This window comes from Pongo abelii, chromosome 18 (assembly GCF_028885655.2).
Source record: "Pongo abelii isolate AG06213 chromosome 18, NHGRI_mPonAbe1-v2.0_pri, whole genome shotgun sequence".
NCBI lineage: Eukaryota > Metazoa > Chordata > Mammalia > Primates > Hominidae > Pongo > Pongo abelii.
In genome coordinates this window covers 56,266,984-56,284,503 of record NC_072003.2, presented here as the reverse complement: position 1 = coordinate 56,284,503, position 17,520 = coordinate 56,266,984, and the positions used below count along the sequence as shown (strand labels likewise).

Below are 17,520 nucleotides of genomic sequence, written 5' to 3'. Positions count from 1 at the left end.
CCTAGGTTCATGTGATCCTTTTGCCTTAGCCTCCTGAGTAGCTGGGACTGCACGCATGGGTCACCACAGCCAGCTAAATGATATTTTAAAAAACAACATTATCACACTGTAATAGGAGAAATAAAGAGATGCATTAACAAATTGAGATAAAAACTTGCCATGGACTGAATGTTTGTGTCCCACCTCCCCCACCAATTCACCTGGTGAAGCCTAAATACCCAGTGTGACGGTATTTGGAAGTGGGACCTTTGCGAAGTGATTAGGTCAAGAGGGTGGAGCCCTTATGATGGGATTACTGCCCTCACAAGAAGAGGCTGGAGGCCGGGTGTGGTGGCTCACACCTGTAATCCCAGCACTTTGGGAGGCCAAGGTAGGTAGATCACTTGAGGTCAGGAGTCTAAAACCAGTCTGGCCAACATGATGAAACCCCATCTCTAATAAAAATATAAAAATTAGTCAGGCGTGGTGGCAGGCACCTGTAGTCCCAGCTACTCAGGAGGCTGAGGCAGGAGAATCACTTGAACCCAGGAGGCAGAGGTTGGAGTGAGCCGAGATCGTGCCACTGCACTCCAGTCTGGGTGACAGAGCAAGACTCCATCTCAAACAAACAACAAAAAAAAGGAAAAAGGAAGAGGCTGGAGAGCGCTTGCCCTTTCTCTTTGCTCTCTGCCCTGTGAGGACACAATGAGAAGGTGCCGTCTGCAAACCAGGAAGCGCATCCTCTCCAGACACCAGGCCTGCTGGCTCCCTGATCAGGGACTTCCCGGCTTTCAGAACGTGAGAAACAAGTTTCTGTTGTTTAAGCCACCCAGTCTACAGTATATCATTATAACAGCCCAAGCTGACTAAGACAAACTTGCCCTCAACCACAGAAAGTGAAAGAAAATAAAACCCACTCTAAGTTAACAGGCAGATAAAAAACAATGCCACTTTATGTACAACAGGATACTTTAACAGAACTTGGTAAAATCATATTAGCAGTCATTTAGAGAAAAGAGGCAGTATTTATACGCCTTAAATATTTCATAATAAAACAGTTGAAGTTAATTTTAAGTCTAATTTTAGGTTAGAATTAGATATAAAGAAACGAACAAAGGCAATTCTATCAAAAGGCTATTTGTTGGGAGGATCAGGCAATAGCAAAAAAGCTTCCAAACATAATAAAATATATAATAAGGTGACCATCATTCAAACTTTAAGATTCTTGGATTAAAAATGGAAAAAAAATTGGCCAAAGGGATGGAATAGAGTCCAAGTGAGCCTCACACTCATTTAAAATACACTATTTAATCCATGACATTGAAAGAAAAAAGGGGGGAAATAAGCGGTGTTAAAATACATAGCAATATGCTCTCTCTTTCCTGCCACCATGAAGAAGGTCTTTACTTCCCCTTTGCCTTCCGTCGTGATGGTGTTTCCCAAGGCCTCCCTCGCCATGTGGAACTTGGTGTTTTGAAGCCTGTGGACCTTAATCGTGTCATCAAACTTTTTGAAGAGACTGCTAAAGATGGCTTAGAAGAAAAACAGCTTAAATCTGTCGAGAAACTGGTACAGTGTTATCAGAATGAACTTCCCTTAAGGGATTTAGTACAGACATTTGAAATTCTGAATCTGAGCGCAGTAAAAATCGAAAACCAGCCGCATTTTGTAGAATCTGCATATGATATCATAAAATAGTGTGGCTTGCCGTTTTTGAAAAAGAAAGTATCGGATGAAATAACTTATGCTGGAGATACTGCTAATTCAATCGCGCTTCTGGGTGGCTTAATGAAAATACCAAGTTCTGAATTGAGGATACAAAATTGTAAGCGTATTGTTGACTTTTATCAGGCGCAACCACCAAAGAAGCATATTCCAGGTTACCAGCAAGCGAGTTCATCATACAAGATTCAAATGGCTGAAGCTGGAGGATTGGCAAAAACAATGGTCCAGTTAATGACCTTGCTTGAAAATCAACTTGTTGAGAAACTTTGGGTACTTAAAATTCTGCAGCATCTTTCTACTTCTGAAGTTAATTGTACTGTAATGATGAAAGCACAAGCAGCCAATGGAATCTGTGCTCACCTCAATGACCCAGATTTCTCTGGACAGCTTTTATTTCCTTCATCAGAAACACTTTGCAACTTATCAGAAAAAATCTTCAAAAGAAGAAATTGTTCAACAGCTTATTAACTTGGAATGTTTACTGGCTTTGAAGGAAGTATTTTAAAATCGATTTATGAGAGGTTTTAGTCATTATGACCGTCAGTTTAGAAATGACATATTAGTGATCACTACAGTTATAGCTCAAAATCCTGGAGTGCCAAAGATCGAATGTGGCTTTACCAAGGATTTGATATTGTTTGCAACCTTTAATGAAGTTAAAAGTCAATCCCTTTGGTAAAGGACTTAAATTTTCTAAATCCTATGAAGATTTTGAGTTGAATAAATTACTATTCACTATAATTGTGATCTTATGTAAAGATTTAAATACTATACAGGTGAAGAGTAATCAAGGCAAGAAAATTAACAAAAATTGTATCACTTTGTAGTATAAAAATATACATATGGCAATATGAGTGTTTTAAATTTAAAGAATTATTTTTAACTAAGTAATTAAATTAAAAATTTCTGCATGGAAATGAAAAACACAGCCACATAGCATTTCACACCCACATAGAATGGCTATAATGAAAAAGACACATGTTGATGAGGATGTAAAGAAACAGGACACCGTATATATTGCCGGTGGGAATGTAAAATGGTCCAGCCACTCTGAAAAACAGTTTGGCAGTTTTGGCAGTTCCTTAGAACAGCAGTCCCCAAACTTTTTGGCCCAGGGACTGGTTTCGAGAGAGATAATTTTTTCCCCAGACGGGGGTTGAGGGTGGGGGATGGATTCGAGATGATTCAAGCTCATTACATTTATCATTAGATTCTCATCAGAAACTCGCAACCTAGATCCCTCGCATGCGCATTTCACAACTGGGTTTGTGCTCCTATGAGAATCTAATGGCACCGCTGATCCGACAGGAGGCAGAGCTCAGGCAGTAATACTCTCCCGCCGGCCGCTCACCACCTGCTGTGTGGCCCAGTTCCTAACGGGCCATGAACCGACACTGATCTGTAGCCCGGGGGTTGAGGACCCCTGCCTTAGAATGTAAAACAATAGAATTACCATCTAATCCAGCAATTCCACGCCTAGGTCTATTCCAAGAGAAATGAAAATATACATCTACACAAAAACTTGTATATGAATGTTCATACCAGCATTACCCATAACAGTCAAAAAGTGAAATCAACCCAAATACCCAAAAGCTCATGAATGGAGAAACAAACTGTGATATATCTATACAATGGAATATTATTCAATATAAAAAGGAACCAAGTTTATGCCATGTGAAAAAAGATCACTAAAGATCACATATTGTATGATTCTATTTATGTAAAACATCCAGAAAAGGCAAATCTATTGAAACAGCAAGTAGATTAGTGGTTGCCTGGGCCTGGGGGCAGAAATAGGAATGATTCTAAATGGGTATGAGGAATATTATGGCAGTAATGAAAATGTCCCAAAACCAGATTGTGGTGATGGTCGCATAACTCAGTAAATTTACTAGAAATCACTGAATTGTACACTCAAAATGGATAGATTTTACGGTATGTAAATTATACCTCAATGAAGTTGTTAAAAATAACGCAGTAGAAATTAACATATTATAATCATGTATTCTTTATTGCCTTTTTTTTCTGTATAGTAAAAATGGCAACAAACAAAACGAAAGCAACAAACTGGGAAGTGTTTGTACCACCTATGATGGTAGTCTAATTTTCTTTTCTTTTCTTTTTTTTTTTTTTTGACACAGGGTCTTGCTCTGTCACCCAGGCTGGAGTGCAGTGGTGCAATCATAGCTCACGCAGCCTCCTACTCCTGAGTTCAAGTGATTCCCCTGCCTCACCCTCTTGAGTAGCTGAGACAACAGGCACACTCCACCATGCCAGGCTAATTTTTATTTTTTTGTAGAGACATGGTTTCCCTGTGTTGCCCAGGCTGGTCTTGAACTCCTGGACTCAAGTGATTCTCCCCTCATCGGCCTCCCTAAGTGCTGGGATTACAGGCATGAGCCTCTGCACCTGAGTCTAAATTCAATTTTTTTTTTTTTGAGACGGAGTCTCCCCCTGTCGCCTAGGCTTGAGTGTAGTGGCACGATCTCAGCTCACTGCAACCTCTGCTTCCTGGGTTCAGGCGATTCTCCTGTCTCAGCCTCCTGAGAAGATGGGATTACAGGCACCCACCACCACGCCCGGCTAATTTTTGTATTTTTAGTAGAGATGGGGTTTCACCATATTGGTCAGGTTGGTCTCGAACTCCTGACCTCAGGTGATCCACGTGCCTTGGCCTCCCAAAGTGTTGGGGTTACAGGTGTGAGCCACTGCACATGGCCCATAAATTCAAATATTAAAAAGCTGTGGCATGTGTATATTTTAAATGTGTGTGTATTTGCATACATAGAGACCAACTCTGGGAAGCTACACAGGAAACTGATGACAGGGTTGTGTCTGAGGAGGGGTCTGAGGATGCCGGGACAGGAGAGCCTTTTCCACTGTGGACCCTTTTTAGGACCCTTTGAACCATTCAAACTTTTTAATGTACACATTTTGATTTTTTCTAAAAAAGCCACAAGAACATTTACATTAAAAACTAGAATAGACATTTCCCCAATGTGTAAGGAAGAGAAATACAAGATGATGAGTAAATAAGAAATTATCAGTGATAGCTCACAAAAAAATGAAACTTCCCCTAAATAATGTGAAATAAAAGAGAAATAGGAAGGCAATAGGTAGGGAAAAATATCTGCACTAAGTATGATGGATGGAGGATAAATATTACAATTAAAAAGCAGCCAGGTGTAGTGGCTCACGCCTGTAATCCCAACACTTTGGGAGGCCGAGGTGGGAGGATAGCTTGAGCTCAGGAGTTGGAGACCAACTTGGGCTACATTGAGCAACTCAGTCTCTACAAAAAATAAAAGATTAGCTGGGCGTGGTGGTGTGTGCCTGTATTCCCAGCTAATCGGGAGGCTGTGGCAGAGGATTGCTTAAGCCCAGGAGTTTGAGGCTGCAGTGAGCTATGATCTCGCCACTCCACTCCAGCCTGGGCAACAGTGAGACCCCATGTCAAAAAAAAAAAAAAAAAAAATTAAAAAGTTATTCATATCTACTGAGAAAATATTTCATTTTACTTTTGAGTTTAACATTTATGCATGTGTGATAAGGACACTACATTTCTACTGGAAAAGCAGTTGACAAATTTGAACAGACAATGTAATGAATATTTGCTACTTGCCAAGCGAGTACCTTTCAGCATTATTTAATTCTCCCAACTCCACCTGGATGCCTCATGTGTGTTTCAAAATTTCCAAGTCCGAAACTGAGCTCCTGATCTCTCCTCCTAAACTGCTCCCCAGACCACGTTCCCCACATCAGTTAGGGGGGGCTTCATGCTTCCTTGAGCTCAAGCCCAAAGATGGCTTCATTTACCAAGTGCATTCCAGAATCTTGCTTCCTCTACCGCTATGGCCTAGCCTGGACATCACCATTTCTCACCAGGATTCCTGCACCAGCCTCCTCCCTGGTCTCCGTCCCCCTGGCCCCCAATAAACTACTCCACGCAGGAGTCAGCTATTAAGACAGAGCCTGCATCAGGTCCCGTGACATCAGGTCCCATGCCCCTTAGAGCCTTCTCATCTCACCCAAAATGAAAGCCAACTTCCTGCCCAGCACTACCAAGATGTTTGAACAGTTTTTTAAAAAAATCAAACTTGATCACTTTAAATTTATCCTCATTGTGTTGGTTGATTATTTTTGGCTTTTTTTTAAATGAGCATTTGGCAATTTAGTTTTGAGAAAGTTGCTCATTCTGTCAAGATGTTCAAACACAGTATAGCTCACAGTTGTATATAATATTTTCTTGTATTTTTTTTCTTTTGAGATGGAGTCTCACTCTGTCACCCAGCCTGGAGTGCAGTGGCGTGATCTCAGCTCACTGCAACCTCCACCTCCCAGGTTCACGCCATTCTCTTGCCTCAGCCTCCCGAGTAGCTGGGACCACAGGCGCACGCCACCATGCCCAGCTCATTTTTTGTATTTTTAGTAGAGACGGGGTTTCACCATGTCAGCCAGGATGGTCTCGATCTCCTAACCTCGTGATCCACCCACCTCGGCCTCCCAAAGTGCTGTGATTAGAGGCATGAGCCACTGCGCCCAGCTTTATTATTATTATTTTTTGAGATGGAATCTCACTCTGCCACCCAGGCTGGAGTGCAATGGCAAGGTCTCGGCTCACTGCAACCTCCACCTCCCGGGTTCAAGTGATTCTCCCGCCTCAGCCTCCCCAGTAGCTGGGACTACAGGCTCATGCCACCACAGCCAGCTAATTTTTGTATTTTTAGTAGAGACGGGGTTTCACCATGTTGGCCGGGCTGGTCTCAAGCTCCTGACCTCATGATCCACCCACCTCGGCCTCCCAAAGTGCTGGGATTACAGGCGTGAGCCACTGTGCCCGGCCTATTTTCTTATAGTTTTAAATCTCCTCATGGCTTCACATTTAATTTAGTTAACTTTGTCTTTTTCTCCTTTTTAGATTCACCAGCAGTTGGTAACTCGTATCTTTGAAAAACAAATTTTTGTTTTCATTTATTAATTTTGCTGGAATGGTCCCTTTTCTAGTTCTGTAATTTTTGCTTTTATCTTTTTATTTCTTTCCCCTGATTTAGTGATGCTGTTTTTTATTCTTTAAAACTATAAACTTTATTGCTTAAGCCGTTGCTAGCCTTTTCCTTTTAAAAAATAATAAAACACTTTTGGCCAGTTTCGATAAATGTATATCAAATACTTATGTGCTAAGTAGCTTGAAATTATAATTTGGAATGGAGTAATTTAATAAAGGGTTGTTTTTAAGGCTTTCTCATTAGTTTTTGTTGCATTACACTGTACAAAGAATAAGTCCTGTGCAATTTCTGCTTTGAGGAATATGTTGAGTTTTTTTTTTGCTTGGTATATAATAAATTTTAAAACATTTCATGAACATTTAAAAAGTGTTCTTTTAGAATAAAAATGGATTTCTATTTCACAATTATATCAAAATAAAGTCTAGATGAAACCAAAATTTAAATGTAAGAAGTTAAAATTTAAATGTAAGAAGTTAAACCATGAAAGTACCAGAAAGCTGTATGTTTAATTTATAACAATTCATGAAGTTGTATACTTACATTACATTTTTCTATGTGTTATGTTTCACGACAAAAAAGTTAAGAAAATTTAAGTGCTCAAACAAAACACGGGAAAAAGTATTCTTTTTTTATTTAAAAAAATTTCTCTTTTAAAAAATAGAGGCAGGGTCTTGCTCTGTTGCCCAGGCTGGACTTGAACTCCTGGACTCAAATAATCCTTCTACCTCTACCTCTCAAAGTTCTGGGATTACAGGTGTGAGCCACTATGCCTGGCTGAAAAAAGTATTTTACAGAAAATAATTTCAGAGTAGAGAGCATCTTGCTAAGCATGACACAAAACTCAGAAATCATGAAAAAAGAAAAAAACAACTGGATGAAACTGATCAGATATAAATTAAAATTTTTGTATTGTCAAAGAATACCACAGATAAAGTCAAAAGCCAGATGACAAATTGGAAAAATATCTGCATCACAGACAAGGTTATAAATGTATACATCATAAACAAAGCTATAAATGTATAAATGTTTTAATAAATCGAGAGTTACTAAAAACCAACACTGAAAAAGCCAATGACCTCATAGAAAACTAGGCAAAGAACAGAAAAGGCTTACAAAAAAGGGAAACACCAATGACATTTAAAAAAATTGTTTTGAGACAGAGTCTCACTCTGTTGCCCAGGCTGGAGTACAGTGGCACGATCTCCACTCACTGCAATTTCCACCTCCCCAGTTCAAGTAATTCTTCTGCCTCAGCCTCCCAATAACTGGGATTACAGGCACGAGCCACCATGACTGGCTAATTTTTTTTTTTTTTTTTTTGTATTTTTAATAGAGACTGAGTTTCACCATGTTGACCAGGCTGGTCTCGAACTTCTGACCTCAGGTGATCCACCTGCCTCGGCCTCCCAAAGTGCTGGGGTTACAGGCATGAGCCACCACTCCTGGCCCCAATGACTTTTAAATATATGAAAAGATGTTCAAGCTCACAGAAAATAGAATAAATATAATACATTAGAACTAAAAAGATATACCATTTTCTAGCTATTAGATTCGCAAGTATATTACTGAGTTGGCAAGGTTGTGAATTAACGGGCCCTTTGATGCTTTGCATCATTCCACGTGGACCTGGAATGTGTATATTTTAAATGTGTGTGTATTTGCATACATAGAGACCAACTCTGGGAAGCTACACAGGAAACTGATGACAGGCTTGTGTCTGAGGAGGGATCTGGGGCTGCCGGGAAAGGAGAGCCTTTTCTACTGTGGACCCTTTTTAGGACCTTTTGAACCATTCAAACTTTTTAATGTGCATATTTTGATTTTTTCTAAAAAAGCCACAAGAACATTTACATTAAAAACTAGAATAGACATTTCCCCAATGTGCAAGGAAGAGAAATACAAGATGATGAGTAAATAAGAAATTATCAGTGATAGCTCACAAAAAAATGAAACTTCCCTAAATAATGTGAAATAATAATAATAATAATAATGTGTCAACAGTTTTGAGACCCTGTCTCAAAAAATGTGTATACAAATACGTGAATATTTCTGGAAGAAATTCATCCATGGACATGTAACAGGATACAACCTTTATCTACCAAAGTGGTAAATGCCATATAATCACACTGAGCAATTCCATACACAGGTATTTAACCTACAGATATCTTCATAATGTGCAAAATAATATGCCCAGTGATATTTAATGTGGCCTTGCTTGTAATAGCAAAAGATTGGAAAAACCTAAATGATCAAAGAGGACATATTATGTTTAAATTATGGCACATCTATACAATGGAATTCTTTGCAGCCATCAAAAGAAAGAAGCAGCATCCAGCCACTCAGGAGGCTGAGGTGGGAGGATCACTTGAGCCCGGGAGGTTGAGGTAAGCTGAGATAGTGCCACTGCACCCCAGCCTGGGCGACAGAGTGAGACCCTGTCTCAAAAAAAAAGAAAAGAAAGAAAGAGGATGAAGATGAACTATATGGAATGATATGGAACGGTATCCAAGATACATTGTTTTTTAAAAGAGAGCCGGGACAAAACAGGGTGTAGAATATGCTTCCTTTGTGTAAAGAAAACATAAATGTGGTGGCTCATGCCTGGAATCCCAGCACTTTGAGGGGCAAAGGCGGGCCGATCACTTGGGGTCAGGAGTTTGAGACGAGCCTAGGTAACATGGCAAAACCCCATCTTGACAAAAAATACAAAAATTAGCCAGGAGTGGTGGTGCACACGTGTTGTCCAAGCTACCCAGAAGGTTGAGGTGAGAGGATTGCTTGAGCCTGGGGGGTGTCCAGGCTGCAGTGAGCCAAGATTGCATCCCTGCACTCCAGCCTGGGTGACAGAGTGAGACCCTGTCTCAAAAAAAAAATAGTGTATACAAATACATTAATATTTCTGGAAGAAATTCATAATGGTAATTGTCCCCAGTGAAAGGATTTTTTTTTTCCTTTTTTTTTTTTTTTTTTTGAGACAGGGTATTGCTCTGTCACCCAGGCTGGAGTGCAGTGGTGTGGTCATGGCTCACTGCAGTCTCCACCTCCTGGGCTCATATGATTCCCCCACCTCAGCTTCCTGAGTAGCTGGGACTACAAGTGCACACCACCATACCTAGCTAATTTTTTGTGTTTTTTGCAGAGATGGGGTTTTGCCATCTTGCCCAAGCTAGACTTCAACTCCTGGGCTCAAGCAATCTGCCCACCTTGGCCTCCCGAAGTGCTGGGATTACAGATGTAAACCACTGCACCTGGCCTAGAATGTTATACCGTATGCGTGTGTTATCTAATGAAAATTAAGTTTTAAAATTGAATATATCTATTACTTCAGCTATACAAGTTGTCATTCAAACCTCCCAAGTTCACTTTTTTCTTTCTTTCTTTTTTTTTTTTTTTTTAATATTAAGACGAGGTCCCGCTATGTTGCCCAAGCTAGTCTCAAATTTCTGCGCTCAAGTGATCCTCCTGCCTTGGCCTCCCCAAGTGTTGGGATTACAGGTGTGAGCCACTGTGCCTGACCCCAAGTTCATACTGATTTGATCTGAGGTAGCCATCAAAGAATGAGAAAAACACGCTCAGCCACTGTGCTTCAATTGATTTCTCCAGGCATAGCTAGTAGTTTTTATATTGCATATGAATTATGAGGTTCACGATATTCAAATACATAAAGTTTTTTACTGTTCTATAGAAAACAAGAAAGAGGAGCTGCTGCAAACGGAACAGAGAAAATGAAACCCCACGAACTTGCAAACCCTCACATTTGCATTTTGGCACCAGGACCTCTGGCTTTCAGTTCGAAGTGTTACCTCTAAGAATCCCCAATGCACCCCTGAGGCCGAGTAATCAAATGGGGCGCTGAGAGAAAGGTGAAGGGAAAATGGCCAGGGTCTTGTACAAACTAAATTTATTATACTATTGCTAATTATAGCTGGGTGCAATGGCTCACGCCTGTAATCCCAGCACTTTGGAATGCCAAGAAGGGTGGATCACTTGAGGTCAGGAGTGCGAGACCAGCCTGGCCAACATGGTGAAACCCTGTCTCTGCTGAAGATACAAAAATTAGCCAGGCATGGTTGTGAGCAAATGTAATCCCAGCTACTCGGGAGGCTGAGGCAGGAGAATCTCTTGAACTCAGGAGATGGAGGTTGCGTTGAGCCGGGATCACGCCACTGCACTTCAGCCTGGGAGACAAAGCAAGAATCCATCGAAATAAAACAAAATAAAACAATTGCTACTTATTTTGATATTATGATCTTTGAACTCCATTCTTGTTGCCTGTTTAATATTTGTTAAGCCAGTTCTCCTAACAGGATAATGTTAGCCCAGTGCGTCAAGATGATTGCTAATACAGATGGGACTAACAACATGGAACTTGATGCTGAACTCCAGGCAAACCTGGCATGGAGTGACAATGAAGCCTCACTTTAAGATGGTTGATGAGTGAGGTTTTGAAAGAAAGATGTTGATCAAAAGAGGGAATGTGAAAGCTGATTGTGCGAATGAACCAGCTTCTCCAGTGCCAATGCGAGTCATTTCAAAACAATATGTAACATTTTTCTTTCTAATAAAACTTCCAGCTTCTCTTTGTTCGTTGGACATACTGAAGACCACCCCAGTCCTTGTATATGCCCTGGATTGCAGTTTTTTGATTCCCAAATACAGCATTTGATTTAGAAAAAAAAAAAAAAGAAAATGGCCAGGGTCACACAGTCAGTAAGGGGAATCCAGACACGTGGAGTCGCAGTCCTGGGATCATGCCACCCCAGTTCAGACAGAGAGAGGGAAAAGGGCTGGGGTGCACCTGGAAGCTTTATGGGGGCTCTGAGTCTGAGGAGGTGCGAGGAGAGTTTATCTCACCCTGGTTTCGGTGTCCCAGCAGACGCCTGCCTCCAACTGCCCTCGCTGCTGTGCTCTTTGGGAATCCATCCTTTCTGCTATCCTGAAAATGCTATTGACACAGAGCTTAGAGGAGGGAGTGGAGAGATCAAACCCTGTTCTCTCCCTAGAGACCCGAGGCCTTTGCCTTGGCCGTCCCCTTTGCTCAGAAAGCCATCCCATCTCTAGTCCACACTCATACACACATGCACGTGCACACACATACATGTACCCACACGTGCACATGCACGCATGCCTCTGGCTGAAGTTATCTTTAAAACTCACCTCTGGTCTGTCCTCATGCCTGTCTGAACCTGCTATCAGCATCCCACTGCCTCCAGGATAAAGTCATACCATGGAACTGTGACCACCACAAAGCAGCTACGTATCAGGTGTCCAGGGAAGGCTCAGGACGAATAAACATTGGCTCATGCCTGTAATCCCAACACTTTTGGAGGCTGAGGCAGGAAGATCATTCGAGGCCGGGAGTGGGCAGATATTAGTTGCCGAGACGAGCCTGGGCAACATTGTGAGAGCCGGTCTCAATTTAAACAACAAAAAACAAAACAAAGGATAAATAAATAAATGCCCCTTCACCATCCAGTCCCCAGCCCTCCTGGGCCTCTCCTGCACCTGCTGACCTGCCCATGAGATGCTGCTCACCACCCTCCAGCATTCTCTTTCACAAGTCCCTGCCTTGCACGTTCTCTTTCACAAATCCCTGCCTTGCACATCCTGCTTGCCTACCTCACGTCCCCTTTCCTCTTTTTCCCACCTTGCAGACTTCTCCTTCCAGACCAGACCTCAGCACGGGGATCCATTCCTCACCCTCTCTCCTTCCTCTGCTGTCTCAAGTCTTGCCATTCTCTAGGCCTGTCAGCTTCTCTCAGTGCCTGAATCTTGGTGAGGGCAAATGCCTCCGTACCAGGGCCCTGGATTTGAGTCCCTACTCCACACCAAAGCTGTGTGACCCTGGTAGGTTAAGCAGGTACCTCAGTGTCCTCATCTGTAAAATGAGGATCTTCTAGGTCAGGTCTCTAGAAGCAGAGCCCAAGGGGGTTCCTGTGGAAGTTGTTTATTGAGGGGGTGGTGGAAGAAAGATAGCATAGCAGAGGCAGCTAAGCAAAGATATGGTTTCAGAAGCCTCACTTCAGCCTGCCACATGGGAGAACTGGAGTGTGATGATAGAAGAGGTCCGTCCTGTGCATGTTCAAGGGGTCTGGGTGGTCGGTCACACTTCACGTCACCGCAAGCCCAGTGGGCAGGGGAGGGAGGTATGACTGCCCAGGCATCTCTGAGCAAGGCAATGCCCACCATGCAAAGGTGACCCCGGGAGAAGGATGCAGGTGTCACCCACAGTGAATGGGGGCATCCGGGCAGAGATGGGGTTGGGGGAGCTCTGACAGTGTCTGCTACGGGGGATCATCATAATGCCCACCTGGAAAGATGGTTGTGGGATGGGGCATGTGGAATCCCTGACATGGAACCTGGCACATGATACAAACTCAATCCAGGCTGGGCACGGTGGCTCACGCCTGTAATCCCAGCACTTTGGAAGGCTGAGGCAGGCAGATCACCTGAAGTCAGGAGATTGAGACCAGCCTGGCCAACATGACGAAACCTCGTCTCTACTTAAAATAAAAAAATTAGCCAGGCGTGGTGGCAGGCGCCTGTAATCCCAGGCTGAGGTGGGAGAATAGCTTGAATCCGAGAGTTGGAGGCGGCAGTGAGCCGAGATCATGCCACTGCACTCCAGTCTAGGCGACAGAGCAAGACTTCATCTCCAAACAAACAAACAAACAACAACAAAAAAACCTCAATCTATGTGGAGAAAAGGGAGCCCACATACGCTGGTGGGAATGTAAATTAGTACAGCCACTACGGGACAGTTCGGAGGTACCTCAAAAAACTAAAAATAGGGCTGGGTACGGTGGCTCAAGCCTATAATCCCAGCACTTTGGGAGGCCGAGGCGGGTGGATCACGAGGTCAAGAGATTGAGACCATCCTGGCCAACATGGTGAAACCCCGTCTCTACTAAAAATACAAAAATTAGCTGGGCGTAGTGGCGCCCCATGCCTGTAATCCCAGCTACTTGGGAGGCTGAGGCAGGAGAATCACTTGAACCCAGGAGGCAGAGGTTGCAGTGAACTGCACTGCACTCCAGTCTTGAGACAGAGTGAGACTCTGTCTCAAAACAAGCAAACAAACAAACAAAAAGAAAACTAAACTAAATATAGAGCTACCATATGATTCAGCAATCCCACTGCTAGGTATATACCCAAAAGAAAGGAATCAGTGTCTCAAAGAGATATCTGCACTCTTATGTTTATGACAGCACTGTTTACAATAGCCAAGATTTGGAATTAACCTAAGTGTCCATCGACAGATGAATGAACAAAGAAAATGTGGCAGCTGGGCATGGCAGCTCACGCCTGTAATTCCAGCACTGTGGGAGGCTGAGGCAGGTGGATCACCTGAGGTCAGGCATTGGAGACCAGCCTGGCTAACATGGCAAAACCCCTCCTCTACTAAAAGTACAAAAATTTACAGGGCATGGTGGGGCATGCCTGTAATACCAGCTACTTGGGAGGCTGAGGCAGGAGAATAGCTTGAACCTGGGAAGCGGAGGTTGCAGTGAGCCAAGATCATGCCACTGCACTCCAGCCTGGGTGACAGAGCAAGAGTCCATCTCAAAAAAAAAAAAAAAAGAACAAAAGCGTAAAAGAAAATGTGGCACACATACAAAATGGAGTACTATTCAGCCTTCAAAAAGAATGAGATCCCATCATTTGCAAGGACATGGATGGCACTGGAGGCCATTATGTTAAGTGAAATAAGCCAGGTACAGAAAGACACACATCACTTGTTCCCACTTGTTTGTGGGATCTAAAAATCAAAACAATTTAAGTCATGGAGATAGAGAGTAGAAGGATGGTTATCAGAGGATGGGAAGTATAGTAGGAGGCTGGGGTGGGGGAGGTGGGGATGGTTAGTGGGTACAAAAAATAGTTAGAATGAATAAAACCTAGTATTTGATAGCACAAGAGGGTAACTACAGTCAGTAATAATTTAACTGTACATTTAAAAATAACAAAAAGTATAATTGAATTGTTTGCAACACAAAGGATAAATGCTTGAGGTGATGGAAACCCCATTTACCCTGATGTGATTACACACTGCATGCCTGTATCAAAACATCTCATGTAACCCATAAACATATACACCTATTATGTACCCACAAAAATTAAAAATGAAAAATAAAAAAAGGTTCAATCCACACAAGCTATGATTACCACTAGTGTGGTTGTCATTGCTATCGCTTCTTCCATCTCTCCAGCCCCTGACGCCTGGTGTAAGGAAGGAAGTGAGGGATGCGGAGAGGACAGGAGTGGAGCCACAGACTTCTGGCTGCCATTCCTTTGCTTTCCATCCTGTTCCTGCCTCTTGAGGATTAGATTAAGGAGGAGGTCCCATTAGGTCTTGGGGTGGAGGGGAAACAAGACCTCAGTTTTCTCATCTGTGCAGATCAGAAAGGATGTAGTTTGTGGGGTGATAGCCAGGCACACCAGTCATGACTACAGACATTTGGACAAAAATACCTCAAAGAAACAGAAAGTGCTGCTGTTGTTGGTTCTTTAGGTCCAGGTGGACAGGTCAGAGCCTGGGGACCCTGGGGAGGACCTGAGGCCACAGAGGCCCTCCAATCCTCCCTGAATCCTACACCAAGCCCTACCAGGGGGACACAGAGAACTCAGCGCCTCTGCCTTCCCCCCGGGAATGGCTGATGACATCAGGGCTTCGGAGAACACCTGAGCCCAGATGCACAGGGTGGCAGAGCAGAAAGAGCCCCAGTGATGGGGTCTATGCTGGGCTCATTGTAAAGATGGGGAAACTGAGGCCCTGGGAGGGAAAGGCCTTGCTGGCATTCAAAGCAGAGGAAACAAAACTAAGAGCAGGGCTGAGCTGGGCCACTGGTCTCTTTTTGGGAGGCGTCACCCTCCTTTCAGGGGTCTCTTGGGAGGTGCCTTCAGGAAAGGTTAGCGGCCATTTCCTCCCCCGCCCACAAATGCTGGCAGAGCAAGCAAGAGATGTCCTTATAGGGCATATCCATTTCTGTGAGTCAGTGATGATGCAGGGGTGACTGTTGCCTTTGAAAACCATCGTCTCTGTTGTCCCTCACAAAGATAGGGCCCTAAAGGACTTAAAACACACAGTCTTGATGCTTTACACATGAGGAAATTGAGGCTCACAGTGGGAAAGGGACCTGCCTAGGTCACCAACTAGAGTCGAGGAGCCAGGAGTTGAAGAGGTCTCTCCCTGCCTGGTGGCCCTGGGGTTGTTCCTGAGCCTGCACTCAAATTCATGCCTGCACTCGCAGCCTCAGGCCTGAGCCTGGGTGGTCCCTGTTCCCAGTCCAACAAGGCCATCTTCTTCTGGTCATTGGAAACCCAGAAATCTGGGTCCCAGCCCACATCACTAGTCTTTAAACTGCCTCCTTCACCCCAGCCACCTTCCTATGCGAAAGGCTTGAACTTTCCACCAAGAGCCCCCAAGGTTTCCAGATGCACCCTCCTCCAGGACTGGGGTGCCCTACTGCCAGCCTGAGCCTGGCTGGGACAGCAGGTGGCCAGCTGGTGGCCTTGCTTCTCCCACTCAGCCCTGGAAGTTTGGGTCTAGCACCCTCAGGAAGGGGTGGGTGGCTAGCAAGGCTGCTAGGAGAAGGCTCTCACTTGTGTGTCCCGGGCCCCAGAGGCCTCTCCCTGGGGCTTCCAGGCCAGTGGTTCCCATGCTTGTCTGCACAATGGCATCACCTGGGAGGAGGGTCTTTAAAAAATCCCAATGGGCCACACTCCAGACCCATCACAGCACCATCCCAGGAGGTGGAACGGAGGCACTGGCACTTTTGGAAGCTCCCAGGGGGTTCCCCATATGCCGATGTCTGGGAACAACTGTTGGAGGCTGTGACACCCAGCTCTCCACTCCCAGTGGGGAGAGACAGGCTCCTCGCTACCTCCCAGCTGGCGCTCTGCTTCTCCAGCAAACCAGAGCTGAGTGATTCTTGTCCTCTGAGAGCCCCAAAGGCCCTGGGGACAGGAAGGCCACGAAGTTGACTTATTTAGATGGAGACCTTGAGTATGTCTCCCCATAACCAACACTCAGCTCTATCCCCTTCCCAGGGCAAAGCACCTTCCTCAGACTCGGAGCTGTTTCTTGGCACCTCGTGCCCCAACTCTGTGGCTCTGCCAGGGCTTGGCATGCCCAAGCCAAAGTGAAAATAAAACCGAGGTTTGGAAGTCCCCTCATCAGCTCCAACCTTGCCATGGGGCCTGGCAGGAATGTCCCAGAGGAATCTTGCTTTGGTTTGGTAAGTAAGGCAGGGGACAGGGTAAGCTCGAGACATAAAGAAGAGAAGGCCTGGATCCAGGGCTCAGAGCTGCAGGCTGGAAAGTGGTTTGCCCATCTTGTAGGGCAAATCAGCAGTGACTTCTAGATCTTACTGCGCTTCCACCCTTTGACCTTACCACTAAACTTCTCAGCATAAAGCAAAATGGACAGCCATGAGGCCCAGAATATGCAATGTGATGGACTGAATATTTGTGCTCCCCCGAAATTCACATGTTGAAATTCTAACCCCTAATAGGAGGGTATTAGGAGCCGGGGTCTGGGGGAGGTAATTAGGTCAGGAGGGAGGAGCCGTAGTGAATGGGATTGATGCCTTTATAAAAGAGACCCAAGAGAATGCTCTAGCCTGCTTTGCATCATGTGAGGATACAATGAAAAGTCCGCCATCGGCAACCCGGAAAAGGGCTCTCGCCAGAACCCGACCATGCTGGCACTCTGATCTCAGACTTTAGTCGCCAGAACTGTGAGAAATAAATTTCTATTGTTTAGAATCCAGTCAGTCTCTGGCGCTTTGTTACAGCAGCCCCAATGGGC

At 44.2% G+C, this 17,520-nt stretch overlaps 1 protein-coding gene and 1 pseudogene across 9 annotated transcripts in view; one reads left to right on the top strand and one right to left on the bottom strand.

Annotated features, from left to right (window-relative positions):
• NLRC5 (NLR family CARD domain containing 5) overlaps positions 1-17,520 on the bottom strand; it is a 95,326-nt gene that overhangs the window by 68,133 nt on the left and 9,673 nt on the right. Inside the window, exon 1 of one of the 9 annotated variants that reach the window (XM_024233666.3) lies at positions 11,868-12,895. The exons of the other annotated variants lie outside the window; for them this stretch is intronic. Coding sequence (XP_024089434.2) covers positions 11,868-11,884 — 17 coding nt within the window. The 5' untranslated portion in view covers positions 11,885-12,895. Of the gene's footprint in view, positions 1-11,867; positions 12,896-17,520 lie in introns of those variants that run through there. 9 annotated transcript variants of the gene reach the window in all.
• LOC134760446 (cilia- and flagella-associated protein 69-like) lies at positions 1,348-3,143 on the top strand (annotated as a pseudogene).